We start from the raw sequence: 16,252 nt of genomic DNA on the forward strand, positions 1-16,252 counted from the left end.
GAGTCTTGGGAAGGAACTTTCCAACAATTAAAGATGTTTAACATTATAGTCAGCATGCAGACTTGGAAACTGTGAGTGGGCTCACACAGGGAAAATGGTCATTCAGGAGAAGTGTAATAGCTGTGTACCAGTGATGGAGCCCAGGACCCTCACGCATTGGGCTGACAGATGGACTCCAGTGCCTTTAAATGCACACCATCAACAATTCTTGTAGGAAGTGAGAGGCTCTGATGGGAAATTAATACCAGAAGGTAACATTCCCTACTCATCTCTCTGATTTGCATTGGGCATTAGTACCTAATAGGTTAAATACTCTTTCAAAGCGATACCATTAAAACAAAGCAAAGTCTGTGGTTGATAATAAGCTACATGCTAATGATCTATAAACCAAAAGACAATGTCAGCATTATGACTAATATGAAAAAATATTAAAATACCCAGCATTCAAAGAAGATTTTGTCCCCAACTACAGCATTAGGAACCAAAATAAACCACGTGTGGTGGTTACTCTAAGTGCTTTAAAGGTAATGGGGACCCCTGATCACAGTTTTTAAAAAGGCAAGATTTTGAGTCGGGTCCTTTCCTGCTGTAACCACACATGAGGTTCCTGGAGGGGCCTGGTGTGGACATTTGAACCCATCCCCGATGACGTCCCACGCCTACAAAAGCTCAACGTAGCTGTCGCTCTTGGGATGGCAGAGTCCCTTGGTTTTCTCTGTCTCTGGACCTACTACAGTTTATAGGATGCTTTGCCATTTCCTCGTGGAGCTGTGATTTAGGATGAAGCCAAGTCGTTCGTGCCCAATGGAAAGCAGGGATGAACACCAGATTAGGGCTCATTAGTGCCTAAGAAACTCCCAAATTATGCTCTGTTTTCGGTTTTACTATCAAGTGGGTCAAGAAGAACCCCTTTTTAGACCAGGGCTGAACAATCCTATACAAATGGCGGCCTGAAGCACAGGAAACGCTGACTGCTAGGTTGCCCTAATTTTGCAGCAAGATTCGTTTTGCAGTGAGAACGGCACCTGACATTTTATATTAAATTTGGCCTCTCACAACTCAAAGAACAGTCTGATTAGCCACTTCTAGGCCTCCCTTCCCAGCCATCCACACCTTTCTACTGCGTGTATTTGTCTGAAAGGCTGTTCTGGATTCCAGGCAGAACGTCTTAGAAAGAAAACGCCTCTAGTGCCCCAAGGCAGGGTCTCCTGTTAAACTAAGCACAGTCCTGAGTGGGTACCACTTCCTAGTGCCAAGAGCTGAGGGGTCCTGGATAAGCTATGGGAGCCTCTGTCACCTGACATGATGACCCTAGACCAGTCATCCAGGAACCTGAAGGCTGAAGAGCAGACTCTGATTGGGCAGGTCTTGGCAAGGACCCAGGTGGCATATTCTAACAAGGTCCAGGGGCTGGTTCCTCTCTTTTCTGAGGATGAGGAATACCTGCCAGAGTGTGTCGAAATTCTTCCCGCCAGGGATGGAGAGCTTCCCCGTTTTGTCCTTATCGATGCGGTAGTGCAGCACCTTCCCGTCGTGCAGCAGGCACAGGGCGTAAGACCCGTTGTCCCTGGACCTGATCCTGGAAGAGAGGAGACAGCGCATCACCATCACTCCTACCGCCTGGAAGGGAGGAGCGCCCTGGGGAGGCAGCCTGCAACAGCGTCCCAACCTCGGGGACAAGGGGTCAAGGACTTTGTACCCAGGGAGGCCCAGCCCACAGCTCAGTGACACCGCAAGCTCCAGACAAGGAAATGCTATGGTCGGGGACAGGCCACAGCCAAGCCCAGCAGGCTGGGGAGCGTTGTGTGGGCATCAGGAGAGGCCTGGGCTCTGGGGGCAAGTCCTCTGTTTGCCTGGTACCAGTAAGTGGGACCCGCAGCGTTCCGCAGCTGGGGAGTCTGTAGAGCCCTCTTCACTCACCTCCTCTCTTCAGTGAGCTCTGCTCTGCATTTGGATCAGATTCCAGGCAGTGCAGCTCCCCTGTCTAGCCAAGGGTGGGCGTGGAGGGGGGGTGTTTGGTGGGCATTTTAACTAGGAACCTTCTGGACCCCAGATGGAGGGGGCTGAAAGCCCTCTTCACTCCCTCAAGCTCGCTCTCCCCTTTGCAGGGAGGAGAGGGCGGGACCAGGACCGGGATTTAAAATGTTCCATGTGATGCGGTCAGATGACGTTGCCAGGAGAAGAAAATGCCCTCCAGCGTGGGGTGGGGAGAAGCAAGCAGAGCCAGGGCTGCGTTGGCTGTGCTGGGCGCCCAGGCTCTGTCTCCTGGTCCCGGTGGGTGCTCCTGGGCACCACCCCCTTCCCTTATCCAGGAAATGAGACTTGTGAGTCTGATACCAAGCAGAGAGACACCCACTGTGTTGTAGGGGGGCCTGCCGCCCACAGGGAGGGCCTGTGGAACTTGGGGAGGGCGCAGGCCTGGTGGGGCTGCAAAGGCACGGAATGGAGGTGAAGCCCCTCCCCAGCTGAATTCCTCAGTCATCACCATCCTCAGCCCATCTTCCCCTCTCAGCAACTCAAGCCCTTGGGATCACAAGATCTGCGAGAGGGTGAGTCACCGAGGTCCCAGAGGTCCCAGAAAGCCTCTCCGGTCTTGGCATTTTCTAAAATGAGGAAACTGAGGCCCCCAAATGTTAAGCAATGTGCCCAATGCGCTGTATTTTGGGAAGAGTTCACATATGCCAAGCTGCCGTCGGATTTCCATGTTGAGGGGAGATTTCTGATGCTTCCTTTTGGTTGTACGAGGCCACATCCACAAGATGCACCTTGGAAGCTGACGTGGTCACCCTTGGCTTTGTAGGTTCACCTCAAAGAGCTAGCCCAGGACTTGAGATATGAGCTGTGTCGTGTGGGGTTGGAACCTTGTTTTAAAAATAAGTTTAAGTCGTGCTTGGCTGTGTGTGATGAACGGGTTCCCTCCATGCCCCAGTGCTCAGGGCAGCTGGTGTGGGTGGCGGGAAATGCCCAGACCCGCCTCGGCCTCGGTAGGGGCCGCTTCTGAAACTTTCTGCTCTGTGAAAACATCCCTTCCTCCCAACCCAACCAGGTCACCGGCACCCCAAAGCGTAAGCTCTCTTTCACAGTTACAGGGCCCATTAAGGCCAGTTGGTTGCTGTCAAACCGAAAAACCACCACACAGAAAAGGAAAAGCATATTTTTATATAAGGGATAACTGAGTCTATCTTGTAGGGAAGCTATTTTATAATGTGGGACTACTCACACCTGCTTTGTTTATTTTATAAGCATCCGTGGCAAACAAATAGGATAGTTTGGAGGTACAAAGAACTATACAAATTCTTAATATGAAGCAATACCTATTTACATATATGCATATAAAAGGTGACCTTGGGATAATGATGCCCATAGGCCATTCCAAAATACCACTCTCTTTGATTTAAAGTCCTTTGCATCTTGGACCTCAGGGTCCTGGAATCAATTAACTGGATCTGAACTCCAGTTTTCCAGATCCATGTCCAATGCCCAACCATTCCACCTTGCCTTATGCCCTGATTGACCTTTTGTTGTTAAAACTGAGATGGAGGATCACAGAATGCCTGGGGAGATGGTTCAATCACCTCATCAGAAATTGGGAAATGCAAATTAAGACCACAATGGAAATACCATTACATGCCCTTCAGACTGGCAAAAATTAAAAAGACCAAAAATGCTAAATATTTCTGAGAATGAGGGCAATAGGCACCCTCGTATACCGCCTGTGGGAGCATGAATCAGTTCAATCATTTTGGAAAACAGTTTGGAATTCTCTACTGAAATTGAACCTATTTATCCCCTCTGAGTCAGCAAAACACTCCAAGATATACAAAATGTGTGCATTCTGCACCTATAAAGTATGTGGGGATGCTTATAACAGCTTTATCTGAGATTATCAAAAACCGTAAGCAGCCTAAGTGTTCACTAAGTGCAGAGTGAGTAGGTTGTGGGGTATTCATACCACAGAATGTCATAGAATAAAACAAACAAATGGCAGTGATACAAAGCACAGGTGACTCTCACAGGTATAAAACGTATACTGTGATTCCACATGCATGAAGTTCCCAAACAGGCAAATGCGAACAGTTTTGATGTACGGCTAGGTCCTAGGTGGTGACGAGAAAGAAAACAACCAGGGCATGCTGGACACAAGGGTGCAGGAAGTGGCGTCCTGTAACGGGTGGGTGTGAGTGAGGGGCCTTCTGCGATGCTGCTTGTGTTTTAGTTCTTGACTCCAGTGGTGTTTGCTTTAGAATTATCCATTAAGCTGCACTTACAGAGTGATGCACTCTTCTGTGTGCTTAGTATTTCATAAGAAAAACAGCATTAAAAGAGAGCTGGTGCAAGGCAGAAATAGAGCATCTCTTGCTTTTGGGCAGTGATTTCTGCAAAGGCACACGCTTCCTTGAGGCTCCCCCCAAGAACAGGTCCCAGAGGAGTTTCTCTCCCAGAGCTCCAGCCAGGCAACCTGTTTCAGCTCCCGGGATGCCAGCGGCGACAGCTACCCGGTGATTACAATCTAAGGACCGGGAGGCACAGGGACAGGCTGTGGACATGCAGCCTGAGCAGCCCCCGAGGCAGCTGGCAGGAAACGAGGGCAGAGAAGGGAAACCCACAGGCCCAACATCTGTAGGTGGCAAAGACCAGAGGCTTGGTGACACTAACGGCCAGTAACTGTGAGGTGTCTGCTGGCTGCAGGCGGATCCTGGGCTGGGCTATTTTTAATCTAACATACGGAAAATACTGGTTTGGAAGCTGAAGTAGCTCCTCCTCCTGGCCCCCTCCTGTTCCTCAGAAAGCCCCCCTCTGCCCTGGGACACCCGCCAGGTTTGTCACGTGGACGCCCAAAGGGGAAAGAGCAAAGACTAGTCTTGCACCTTCTCTTGGGGTTGCTGGCCTCCACCCTCCAGGTCAACTATCTTCAGGCATATTCCCAGAAGCCCTAGAATACTGTATTTTTTCCCAGTGAGTCTCTTGGAAAAAGCAGGCTCACGACAGATTTGTGTTTTGCTACGACAGGGTGTGGGACTTCAGCGCTTTTGAACTGCGAAGTTGTCCTAACTGGCCTTAAGACCGTCTCGAGGTCCTTGGTGAGAGGGCAGGAGAGCCACCTTGCCTCTGCGGGTGGATGGTCTCAGGCTCTGCAATGAGCAGGGCTTGCAACTCACAGACACCAAGCACTTGGCAAAGCTGAGGTGGGGAGATTGTTCGTTCTGCCAGGCACAGCCTGGGGGGGCTGAAGCCCTTTTCCACCCTCCTACGACCTCCTGGATCAGAGAAAACATGTGGTAATGATGCCCAGACACTGACAGGGAAGTGAGGACCGGGAGGTGGTGGGACCCTCAAGGTGACCTCCACCCAGCAAGGTCTGGGGACAGTGCATTGCGTCTGCTGCAGACAGAACAGAACAGCTGGGGTACATCCTAGCCCACCAAGCATTCTCACTGTCCTGTGAGGTTTTTTTTCCCATGGGCAGAGAAGACCGTGGCTGGCTGGAGGGGAATCGGGGTGCCTGGGATAAGCTGTGTGCCTATGGCCAGGATGGGCTGTACAAAGAGACAGGGAGGGGCTCACTTCCAGGGCTGATACTGTATTGGGTGGTCAGATACTGCAGCATGGGGCCCAACAGTGGCTTCTCAAGACAGCAGCTGAGGAGTAAGGAAGGAGAGGATATGGGAGTGGCATACCCAGGAGTATGCTTGCCAGTATAATGCTGAGAGCACCCCCAGACTCAGGAGAGGTACCAGCCCTAATGATCCACGGAAGACAAAAGGAAATGCAACTTCTGGGTGCTTTTGCCTTGCACTATAGCAAAATTTAGGCACGTGAGCATTCCATACATGCAATGAAAGCAGGATCAGTACGGAACACAGGTCTAAATATGGGGCCATGCCAAGCTATTCTTTCACATGTCTGCCTTTTAAAAAGTTTTATCAATTCCCCTCTCTCTCCCTCTGCTCTAGTTTATGAGGTGAAACTAGGTCATGCTGCTTCTTCTCCAGCTTCATGGGGACCTTGATCAGACCAATGAAGTGATTCTGACGTTAGTCCACAATGCCCTTTAAACTTTTCACTTCAGACAGGCCATGACACTTTATGCTGACCTGCGGCTGCAGAACCACATGTGTCGAATAAAATGGCACACTTTGATCCATGATGGCAGCACCTAAGAGCACTCACAGAACTCAGCTTTTATTGTGACATATGAGGGTCACGCAGTCTCACTCATCAATGAATAAGAGTACGGTTTTCTCTAAACCCAGAGATCACTTTTGAAATTTAAATATATAACAAAAAGTGAGTTATAACTTAAGCAGGGAAAAGTGAGTGGCAAATAAGAGCAAAAAAAAAAAAAAAAAAAGTGAGATTTGCCTAAGGACAAATACCAATATCAGTGCTGCAGTGGACGGGGGGGAGAACATTCCGGGCCAGCAGCAAGGTGGGCACCTGAACCTGAGATTCCCCCATTAAAGCAAGGACGGTGAAGAAGAAAACCTCTTCAACTCCGGAGAACAGTGTTCCCAGCATAGAACACTCAGGAGTCCCACAGATGAATATCAATCAAATACGAGCTCAAAAAGATCACCCAAAACATAAGGAAACAGGAGTTATAAGAAAGAGGTCAGGGAGGGAAAAAGAGCAGGAGAGACAGAGATTTATACACCTAAGGACTTTCTGTATTGGAATCATCAGATACAGAATATAAGCTAACTATACATAAAGTATTCAAAGAAACAAAAGATGGAATCACAAAAACTAGCAAGCAATAAGATACTCTCAAAAATGTATAGGACTATTTGAGAAACAACAAAAACAAATGGAATTTCTAGAAATTTTAAAAAAATATAACTGACGGAAAAAAAAAACAGTGGATGAGTTTAAAGTAGATTAGATACAGATGAGGTGAAAATTAATGAATTGGAAGACAAATCCAAGAACATTACCTAGTTCAGTGCACAGAGAAAAGGCAATAGAAACTAAGAAAGAATAGAGAATGAATTAAGACGGTCTAAAATACGTTTAATAGGAGCCTCTGAAGGCAGAAATGATAAGAAAGAAGGATGATAATACTTGAAAAAAATAGATGAGTATTTTCCAGAACTGATGAAAGAATCCATGGTTGTAGGAAGCACAGATACAGGACAACCACTGGCTTAGCTTTAAACATATTACCTGTTCATTTCTGTAACAACTCAGGTAACACAGTAGTTTCCCCTTTTGATCATTCAGTAAGCTGAGGTCAGAGAGATGAATTAAGCTATCTAAATCACAGAGCTATTAAGTGGCTGCACTTGCCTGAACTTAAGTTTCTACAAATAGAAGCAGTTTCAAGGTTAACTCTATCTCAACCAGTCAAATAATACAGGAACATTCCCTACTGCACATATAGTTACAGACCCTCCAATGAACTTGGAAAATCTCAAATGATCACTATTCTTAACGTAGCCTAGGTAGGCATCCAGCATCTTGAGCAGGCTCAAATGTGGTCCTCAGACCTGCATCACTTGAGAACTTGTTAGAAATCCAAATTCCTGAGCTATAACTCAGGCCTAGCGAGTTAAAAACTGGGGGGTGGGGGTGTGTGGTTTGACCCAGCAATCTGTGCTTTAACCAGCATCCAGGTGGTTTGCACACAAACAGAAGGTTGAGGATCACTGCTTACATCATCTGCTCTGGACTTTGTATCCATCCTGTGGAACCCCACTGAAGGTACTGTTTTCATTCTTCATCCTTTCTCCTAGTTTACATTTGTTCCTTGCTCATGGGGAATACAAGTGTATATTCTTACAAGCTAGCTCAATGTCTCTGAAAAACTGTAGCATATTCTGAATACATTTTATCCTGGTTACCTTACACTGAGTTGTACTTGCACTGAGAAAGATTACTAATAGCTATTTCCAAAGAGAGGCATCCACCTGCCATCCAGTACACCTGATGGGGAAGGGGGAGAGGGAGGGGGAGGGCATTGGTGAAAGGTATTGTTCTAATATTCAAGGGTGGCCGGTATGTCACCCAGTGTCCCCAAGCCAGGTCCAACCTGGACAAGGACCACATGGTTTAGCACATTCCTGATTCTGGGTGGACACAACCCTTTTCCTTAGAAAGCCACTGTCACCAAATCTTCTAGTACCCAGTTGTGTACAGAATGGTGTACGCCCTCATTGGACCATCTGTGCATGTTGCCCATTGTTTTACCTGTAGGTTCTCCTGGAAGGCTTCCTACAGGGCCCCGAACATTAGAGACATGAATAAGTGAATGTGTGTGTGTGTGTGTGTGTGTGGATGCGTACATGTGTGTAAAGGAGGAGAGGGTATGAGGGGCATCGGGCTATAATGGAGAAGGATATGGTGGGGAAGGGAAGGGAAGAGAAGGGAGGAAGCGAGAAAGCAATGAGAATGTCATACTCCATCTAGAAAATGGCTAATGAAGAAGGGATGACTCAAAGATTAAAGTGTTTATTTCTCCTTGAAAGGGACAGGGGAAGGTCTGGGGTACCTGGATTTCAGATGCAGAGCACATAAGAGCACATCACACAGGGGACTCAGTTGTTCTGCAGGGCTGGAAAGGTGGTTGACTGTGGAGGGCATGTGAAGGATAAACGGCACCACTACTTGGTAACTGCTCAGAGGCCTCTGCACTGTCTTGTTTCTCTGCATACAGGGCCCCAGGCTACCTGGGATGACTGTAACATATTAAAGAGCTGTCATGAGAAAAGCACGGGTCAAGGAGTCCCACCCATCATGTACAACAACCACAGGACAGCGCAGGGTGCTGAGGCCCACCCCCAACTGCAGGGGATGTAAGGCTCTACGGCCTCAGGACCCGCGAAGCCCACAGGCCATAGCTCGTACACCCCCCAGCACGTGTGCCTCTCAGACCCTCGGACTCCAACTCTCCTGGGCTTCCTCTCGGCCTTTGTTCTCACCTTCCTTTCCTGCCCACACTACTCAGCTATGGCATGGGCAACACTCGCTCTTGACTTCTGCAAACTACTGTCCTGGTCTAAGACCTGACTCTCTGCCATCTCTCCCCCTGCAGAACCCTCATTCCCCTCTCCACAATCCAGGGGGTCATCTCAGAGGTCAGGGTCTTCCTCAGGACCTCACAAGTCTCCCAGACCTGACTGCACCACTGGTTTGGCCCAGGAGACTCGACCTGGCAGCACCTCGTCCCCACCTGCTCTCTTGGGATCTCCTTCAATCCCCTCCACCTCTTAGTTCCATGGCAACACTGACCTGGCATTCACCAAGCATTTCCAAAATAAGACCCGCAGTCAGCACCTCTTGCCTTCCACCATTCTCACCCAGCGGCTCTGGGCACAGCTGCCCCAGCACTCATCCTGCTGTGGCCCTTGTTCGCTCCTGATGGAGTCCGGAACTGCCTTACTACCACCTCAACCTCAGCTAAACCTAATCAGCCAGTTTAAGGATCATCTGGCAAATATTACAGTTGGTGTGTAAATAGGATGACCATCTGGCCTGAGACAGCCCTGTTGACCCCTGCTGTACCCCCTCCCATCATGTTATCGGCCCCCTTTCACTTTCCCTGAGTGGATAATCCATTCCTCGGTGCACCCCTTAGGGTCAGGAGGGACTTCCTGTCTGGTTGGACTGCCTTTCCTTCACACAGCTTGTCACTCCTGCCCCGCTCCTGGGCCAGGCCACGCTCAGGTGGCAGTGTTGACCCCTAAGACTCTGCACTGACACTTCCTCCTGCCCAGGACCACTTTCTTTTCTTTCTCTACTGATTCTCTTCTCCTCACTGCTCAGAACACAGCTGAAATGTCCCTTTCCCCTACCACTGAGACCTGTTCTGAGCACTGGGGCTCCACCCGTGAAGATGGAGGCCGGTCCCTGCACTTGGGCATTCAGAACAAGTGGTATTGACGGACAACAAACAAGTGAACAGAAATAAAGATACCAACAGTGTCATCAGATGGGACGACCGTGATGGATGGAGCGGGACATGTAGTCACACGTCACACACTTTGCAGTATGTCTTTCTGAATTTAACATCTTCCCCTAGGCTGCCAGCATGGTGCAGGCAGGGACTAAAGTCTATCTTATTTGTCACAGTCCTATCACAATGCCTGGCACACATCTGGTGGAATGCATTATTTTGTGGAATGAAAGGCTATTTTTGCAGATTTTTAAATTTTTAACAGCATACTTCTAAAGTCAGAAAATAAGAACTACAGTGAAAATGGCATTGGCGACTTACTGGTTTGATGACTCCTTTGACAAATCTGAGATACTATCTTTTCTGTGCCATGTTAAGTCAGCCATTTGGAGAGTTGCCATCTGTGTATTTTAAAGGTCACCTAGAACTCACTCTTGACTCTGTAAGATTTTCAAGGACTTTTAGCCAAAAACAATAAAATGTTTACCTGGGTACTAAACACAAAGCAAGTGACAATTCCATTGTTTTTCGTTTGCAGAACATGGAAATTTTAGAGCGTTTTCGTTCTGAGATCCCTTACATGATGACACGAAGGGACCAGCACATTACATTTCAGCAGATGTGATGTGCTCTTGGAGCAGCACTTGTGAATGTGAGCTCTGAGCTGTCCTGCACGAACCACATGGTGAGATATTTCTGAACTGGACAGTCAGAGAACCATTGACCACAGCCTGTCCCCACGGCCTCGTTCGGCCCAAGCAGGGCGCAGCAGTGTGACCACATGGCCTTAGAGTTTTGTATGATTTGTAAAAGATATTTAATCACAGCCAGAGAAGACCACTCTTTCTTCCACTCCAACTTCCTTTCCCAGAGTTGACAATGATCCTAAAAATGGACATGCATTACTCAGAATGAATTGTGAACCTAGAGGAAGGACTGAGTTTTCTTTTTTCAAAATGAAGAAAATACTACCAAATTATTGTCAAATGAAGAGGCAAACACTATGCAGTCAAAAGATGTAGAAAATAAAAGGTGCTATAGACATGTGGCAGGCACTTAAGTAAAAAAAAATATATTACTTTTTCTAAATTTTGTATGTTTAAGGTATTTATTAGTTTTTTTAAAATTGTAAATCATTGTGATTTTTTTCTCACTCTAAAATATACTGTATTTTGTACCTAATTTTGTGTTCTTTCTTAAAGAGGGTCTCCAAATTATATATGCTTTGGACCCCACCAATTCTGGATCCTTCCTTTGGGGGAGAGGATACAACATTTTCGGAAAGTAAGCTTTGTTTCTCTTTCCTAACAAATCCATTTTGTAGTCATGCCTGAGCTGTGACTAATTTCTCAAAATGGCAAAGTGTGCTGTCATATGAGGCCTCAGAGAGCTGAGGGCACTCATCCCCAACACGGCCTGTCCACTCTGCCTGTGTCCCTGATGTCACGAACGAGGCAGAGCTCCGGCCCCGACCCACAGGACCTGGGCTGAGGGTCCCTGTCTGGTGTTCCCATCCGGCCAGCCAGACCCCAGACACAGGCAGGTGCCTTAGTAAGAATACCACAGCCCAAGGGGCTTAAACAACAGACGTTTCTTTCTCTCAGTTCTGGAGGCTGGAAGTCTCGGATCACGATGCTGGTGAAAGCCTGTTTCCTGGCTTGTAGAGGGCACCCATCTGGCTGTATGCTCACATACATGGCCTTGCCTCTCTGGTGCAGGCAGAGTCCAGCCTCCTCCTTTTCATAGATAATCCCATCATGGGGTCCAATCTTCATGGCTTCGTCTAAACCTAATCACCGCTCAAAGGCCCCACCTCCAAATCTGTTACACTGGGGGCTGGGGCTTCAACATACGAATCTGTGGGGACACAAACATTCAGCCCATCATAGCAGGTGATGAAAAGCCACCTCTAGAAATGCCACAGATGACTGCATGGGAGGGTCTACAGACCACACTGCCCATCTCCTCTGTAAAGAGCCTTTATTCTCCAAGGACAGTACAAAGTCCCTGACAGCCACTCTTCACAAAGCCACTCCTGAACAGTCCCAGCCGAGCTGTGTGGACAGGAGACAAGAGGGGGGAGCGGGCGTTCTGAGTGACGTGCCCTGGCACCACACCTTGCATGGGGAGAGCGGTGGAGCCAGAGACAGTGGACGCCCTGGACGTGGCTTTTGCTGCCGCTTCCTCTCAGCCCAGACATGCCAGGGACGCCGCATTCCAGCTCTCATCTCCTACTTGCCTGACAGCCTTGGGCAAGCTCCTCTGTGCCTAAGTCCTTGTCTGAAAATCAAGGGATTTAGCCCATTAGCAGTGAGGTCCCTTCTGGCTCAGGGGTTCTGCTACCGCAAATGGATTTCATACCATAGTTCAAGAAGAGAGGAAACATGCACAGTGGGGCCGGTGAGCGTGCTCACTTCTGCACCTCTGCACTGGCTCTTTTCTACGCGCAGCCAGACGGGTCCAATTGAACTTCAGTTGGATCCGCCCTAACACCTTCCCGAAGCTGGACAGACTGGCTTGCCCAAAGCAAAGTCCTCCCGATGCCCGAGAGCCCTCAGTAACCTGGCCCCCATCCTCCGTTTCTCCCCCTCTCACTCTGCACCAGCCACAGTGGCCTCGTGGTGGCCTGGCCCTCCTAGCACACTCCTGGCCTCTGGGCACCCACACATGCTGTTCCCTCATCAGGATGGCTCCCAGCTGCTTTCAGGTCTCTGCTCAAATGTCTCCTTCACAGTCAGGCCCTTCCTTGCCACATCTAGCATAAAACAGAACCCCCAACCACAGCATGCTCTAGCCCCTTCCTTAAATGCTCCGATGCGCTGTGCAGCTCTTGTTCAATCACTCGGTGTCTACTTCTGCCAGTGAGATGTGGGCTCCATGAGGCAGACACCTCCGTCTCCAATGCCCAGGACGGAGCTGGTGTCCAGTGCCTCACGCAACCGTGGACACCAATAAATGCTGGTCCACAGATGGACGAGTCGGTTTAAATGATGGGAAAGTAGGTCGGAGACACATTCTTTAGGGAAACCTGGATGAGGCCAGAGAAGAGCCAGTCGGAAGGACCCCACAACTGTGGGGCTGTCCCAGGGCGGGTGCTCCCTGCAACATCCCTTTGTCTAAGGGGGAGCAGGCGGTCTCCCTGAGTGCAGGCTTCTAAACCGGTGAGAAGGCAGAGGCCTTGCTGATTGGATAACCCAACTTGGGGCTGACTTAACGTACCAAGATGCCATGTATGCAGTCCCATGACAGGTGTGTTGGAATTATTCCTAAGAAGGTGGTAAAAGTTCAAACCTCAGGGGAAAATGAGCTGATAGGTGCCACACTGAGGGGAAAAAATATCCCTCTGTCCCATGATTTCTGCCAGTGGCCATTACTGTATCCACTAAGCCATCACCCCAGTCACGCTGTGTGCCAGCCTGGGCTGCTCTGGACTTGTTTTTAGGATCATTTTTTTTTTAATAAAAGAGTATTGTGTTTAAGATCATTTCTTAAATAATAGGGATTACGGTAAAGTCTGAGGAAAATTCTTTAAGTAGGTGGATACTCAGAGAAAACACTTCAATTCTAGGAAAAGTTTACCGTGCCAGCTGGGTGTGACTGCACATCCTTGGTCGTGGGGCTACACTGCTGTGTAAGTGTCCGAGGCCAGATTGGGGCACCCAGTCAGCATGTCAGGGGCAGGGGTCACTGAGCAGTGACAAACACAGGTGAGCATGCCTCGGCCGGCAGCCCCCCTGCATCCCACCAGCCACAGCACCTCGGGGGAATGAGGTCGACACCTGTCTGAGACAGCTCCTTGCCCTCTCTGGACCACCGACCGTGCCGCGAGGCAGCCTGCACCTCCAGCGCCTCCAGGATTGAGCTGCACTGACCACTGAGGGTAAGAGTGAGCAGGCCTTGAGACACACACCTCATTTCTGAGATTATGAGGCCAGAGTGCGCACACCTGCTTGTGATCAAGCTCCTGCACTAACCTTTCATATGAGCGACTCCCAACAAATTTTCTTTACTATCCATCCTATTGGTACTTCTCCCCAAGTAAAAAGAGAAGAAAAGTCTGAGATCTTGGGGCAAATGTGAGCAAACACACTGCAGTATCTTTAGCTTGCATGGAAAGCCACAGATTGTGTTATGCATCCCATGTTTGGCATTAAAAGCAGATTATGTGGCTGAATAGATATTCTTCAATGATGTCCCTCAGTGCCCAAGAAAAGTGTTCACTTTGGGGCTATACTGGGCAAAACAAATGCTGAATTCCATGAGATGGCTTCAATGTGAGATGTCTGTGCAGCCAACCAACACACGTGTTTTGATGATAGCACATGATCCCTTCCCCAGGGTCACCAGGACTCCACGGATGGGGAGGCTGAGCTACCCCTAACTGTCCAAGCAGGCCGGGAGCTACTGGGTGAAGGGATAAGACACAATACTTACAAAAACTTTCCATTTGTCTTTGATCCTATCAGGACAATCTGCTCAGATTCATCCCGAGAGATTTTTCCGTGGAACCAGGGCATTTTTTCATGGGCTGTGGTGGCGATCAGCTTCTCCAGCTGAGGTTTCTGGCTGATAATGGCCTGCTCGAGAGCTTGACCCTGCCACGAGGAGAAGAGAGTGAAGCCATACCAAGTGAAAGTGACGAGAAAGACGCAGAAAGCATTTCCAATCTATCCTAAGTCCTGACATGGTAAAATGCAATCACATTTATTTATGTGTTTGTAGGTTCATTCAATAAACAAAGCCAATAGATCCTATATATTATTTAAGTGCCTTCAAGTATATAACTAACAAAATAGATTTTAGAATACAGAGGTGGGCATTTTAAAAGCCACATTGGGCTTTAGAAACCATCTGGTATAATCCATGAGGTCTAGAGAATGGTCTTCTTGCCCTCTTCCAATCAGTCGCCTCCTAGAACTGATTGTTCTGTGTTAGACCCTGATCACGTAATAACAATCAGGAAGACGTAAGACATGCTTTTTCCTGTCTGCCTCTACAAGGCTTCACTCTGCGCACTTACACACGTTGCTGCCTGTAACTGCAAGAGATGTGATCACTGAAAGAGGAGATAAACCTTGACAACATGGAAAACAAAAATGAGAAAAAGGCTGACAGCTGGGTGAATTCGCTTCTTCAACTGTTCTTAGTGGGAGAGAAATAGGTATCTTTCACAGTAGTAAATAAACAACCTGAGCTGATTATTCCAAGTTATAAGAAGAATCAGAAGTGAAAATAAAAACATAACCAACCCACGCGAGGAGATGGAAGTGGGGAGGGAAGGCAGAAGGGAAGGTGAATTTGAAAATTTTGTCATGCTTCACAGATGGAATGAAATACAAAAGCAGTCATCGTTACGTACCAGAGAGGCATCCGATTCAAAGTGAGCAGAGGGCAAAAGCAAAAGGGTGTGGAATACTACTCGGCCATAATAAAGAATGGACCCCTGACACACAGCTGACTCACGAATGCATTATGCGGAGTGTAAGAAGCTGGTCTGGAAAGGCTACGTGCTGTGTGAGTCCATTTATATGTATTCTGGACAAGGCAGAACTATAGCGACAGAAATCAGATGAGGAGTTGCCAGGGGCTGGGGTTGGGGGTGAAGATGAGGACGCTTGATGGGTGATGGAACTGTTGCATGTCTTGACTGGGGTGGGGGGGCTATATGATGCCATGTGATTGTCAAAAAATCATAGAACCATAGACCTAAAAAGGATGAATTTCACGGTGTGTAAATTACACCTCAATAAATCTGATTTATCTGCTTTAAAAAAAGAGTAAAAAGATGGTCTAAGACTTATGTAATGAATACTAATGAAAAATACTGAATACATAGTATCTGTCTGCAAGACTGAATTCAGTGCAGAACATATTAAAGGAGTAAAGAAGTCGGTGTATAGAATCCTCAGAAAGCCTGTACTGTCATACATCCACATGGATATACAGAAAACATACATCCAGGAAACACAAGGAAATGGTTGAACACGTGGGTCTGAGCAGCAGACCATCAGCCAGCCTGGTGGCTCCTGATATCAAGTGCTGTTGAGAGGGTGGCAGGAATGTAAGTTGTCACAATCTCTGGGACCTTTCTGGATGACAACCTGTCAATATGTCCAAATCCTTCACTGTGGCAAATCCAACCTGTTCAGGGTTATCCTGCTGATGCTGCGTAAAGCGTTAGGAGAATGTTACTAGCAGCATTATTTATAAACAATGAAGGTGTCCATCAATAGGTACTAGTAAAATAAATCATGGTGCACGGGAGGGACCATCAGGCAGCCAGTAACAGGCTGATGCAGCCGTGTGTCTGTCGACACGGAAAGTTCTGCAAGAGATATTATGAAGGGGTGAAATCAAGTG

General features: G+C 48.1%; 1 protein-coding gene across 1 annotated transcript in view; it reads right to left on the reverse strand.

The window, feature by feature from the left end:
- The window catches only part of SYK (spleen associated tyrosine kinase), a 94,535-nt gene that overhangs the window by 37,088 nt on the left and 41,195 nt on the right, over positions 1 to 16,252 (reverse strand). Inside the window, exons 3-4 of the mRNA XM_068553441.1 lie at positions 14,327 to 14,487; positions 1,444 to 1,579 (exon numbers count right to left, since the gene is read on the reverse strand). Coding sequence (XP_068409542.1) covers positions 1,444 to 1,579; positions 14,327 to 14,487 — 297 coding nt within the window. The remainder of the gene's footprint in view (positions 1 to 1,443; positions 1,580 to 14,326; positions 14,488 to 16,252) is intronic.

The sequence above is a fragment of the Eschrichtius robustus genome, chromosome 10, assembly GCF_028021215.1.
Source record: "Eschrichtius robustus isolate mEscRob2 chromosome 10, mEscRob2.pri, whole genome shotgun sequence".
Taxonomy (NCBI): Eukaryota; Metazoa; Chordata; class Mammalia; order Artiodactyla; family Eschrichtiidae; genus Eschrichtius; species Eschrichtius robustus.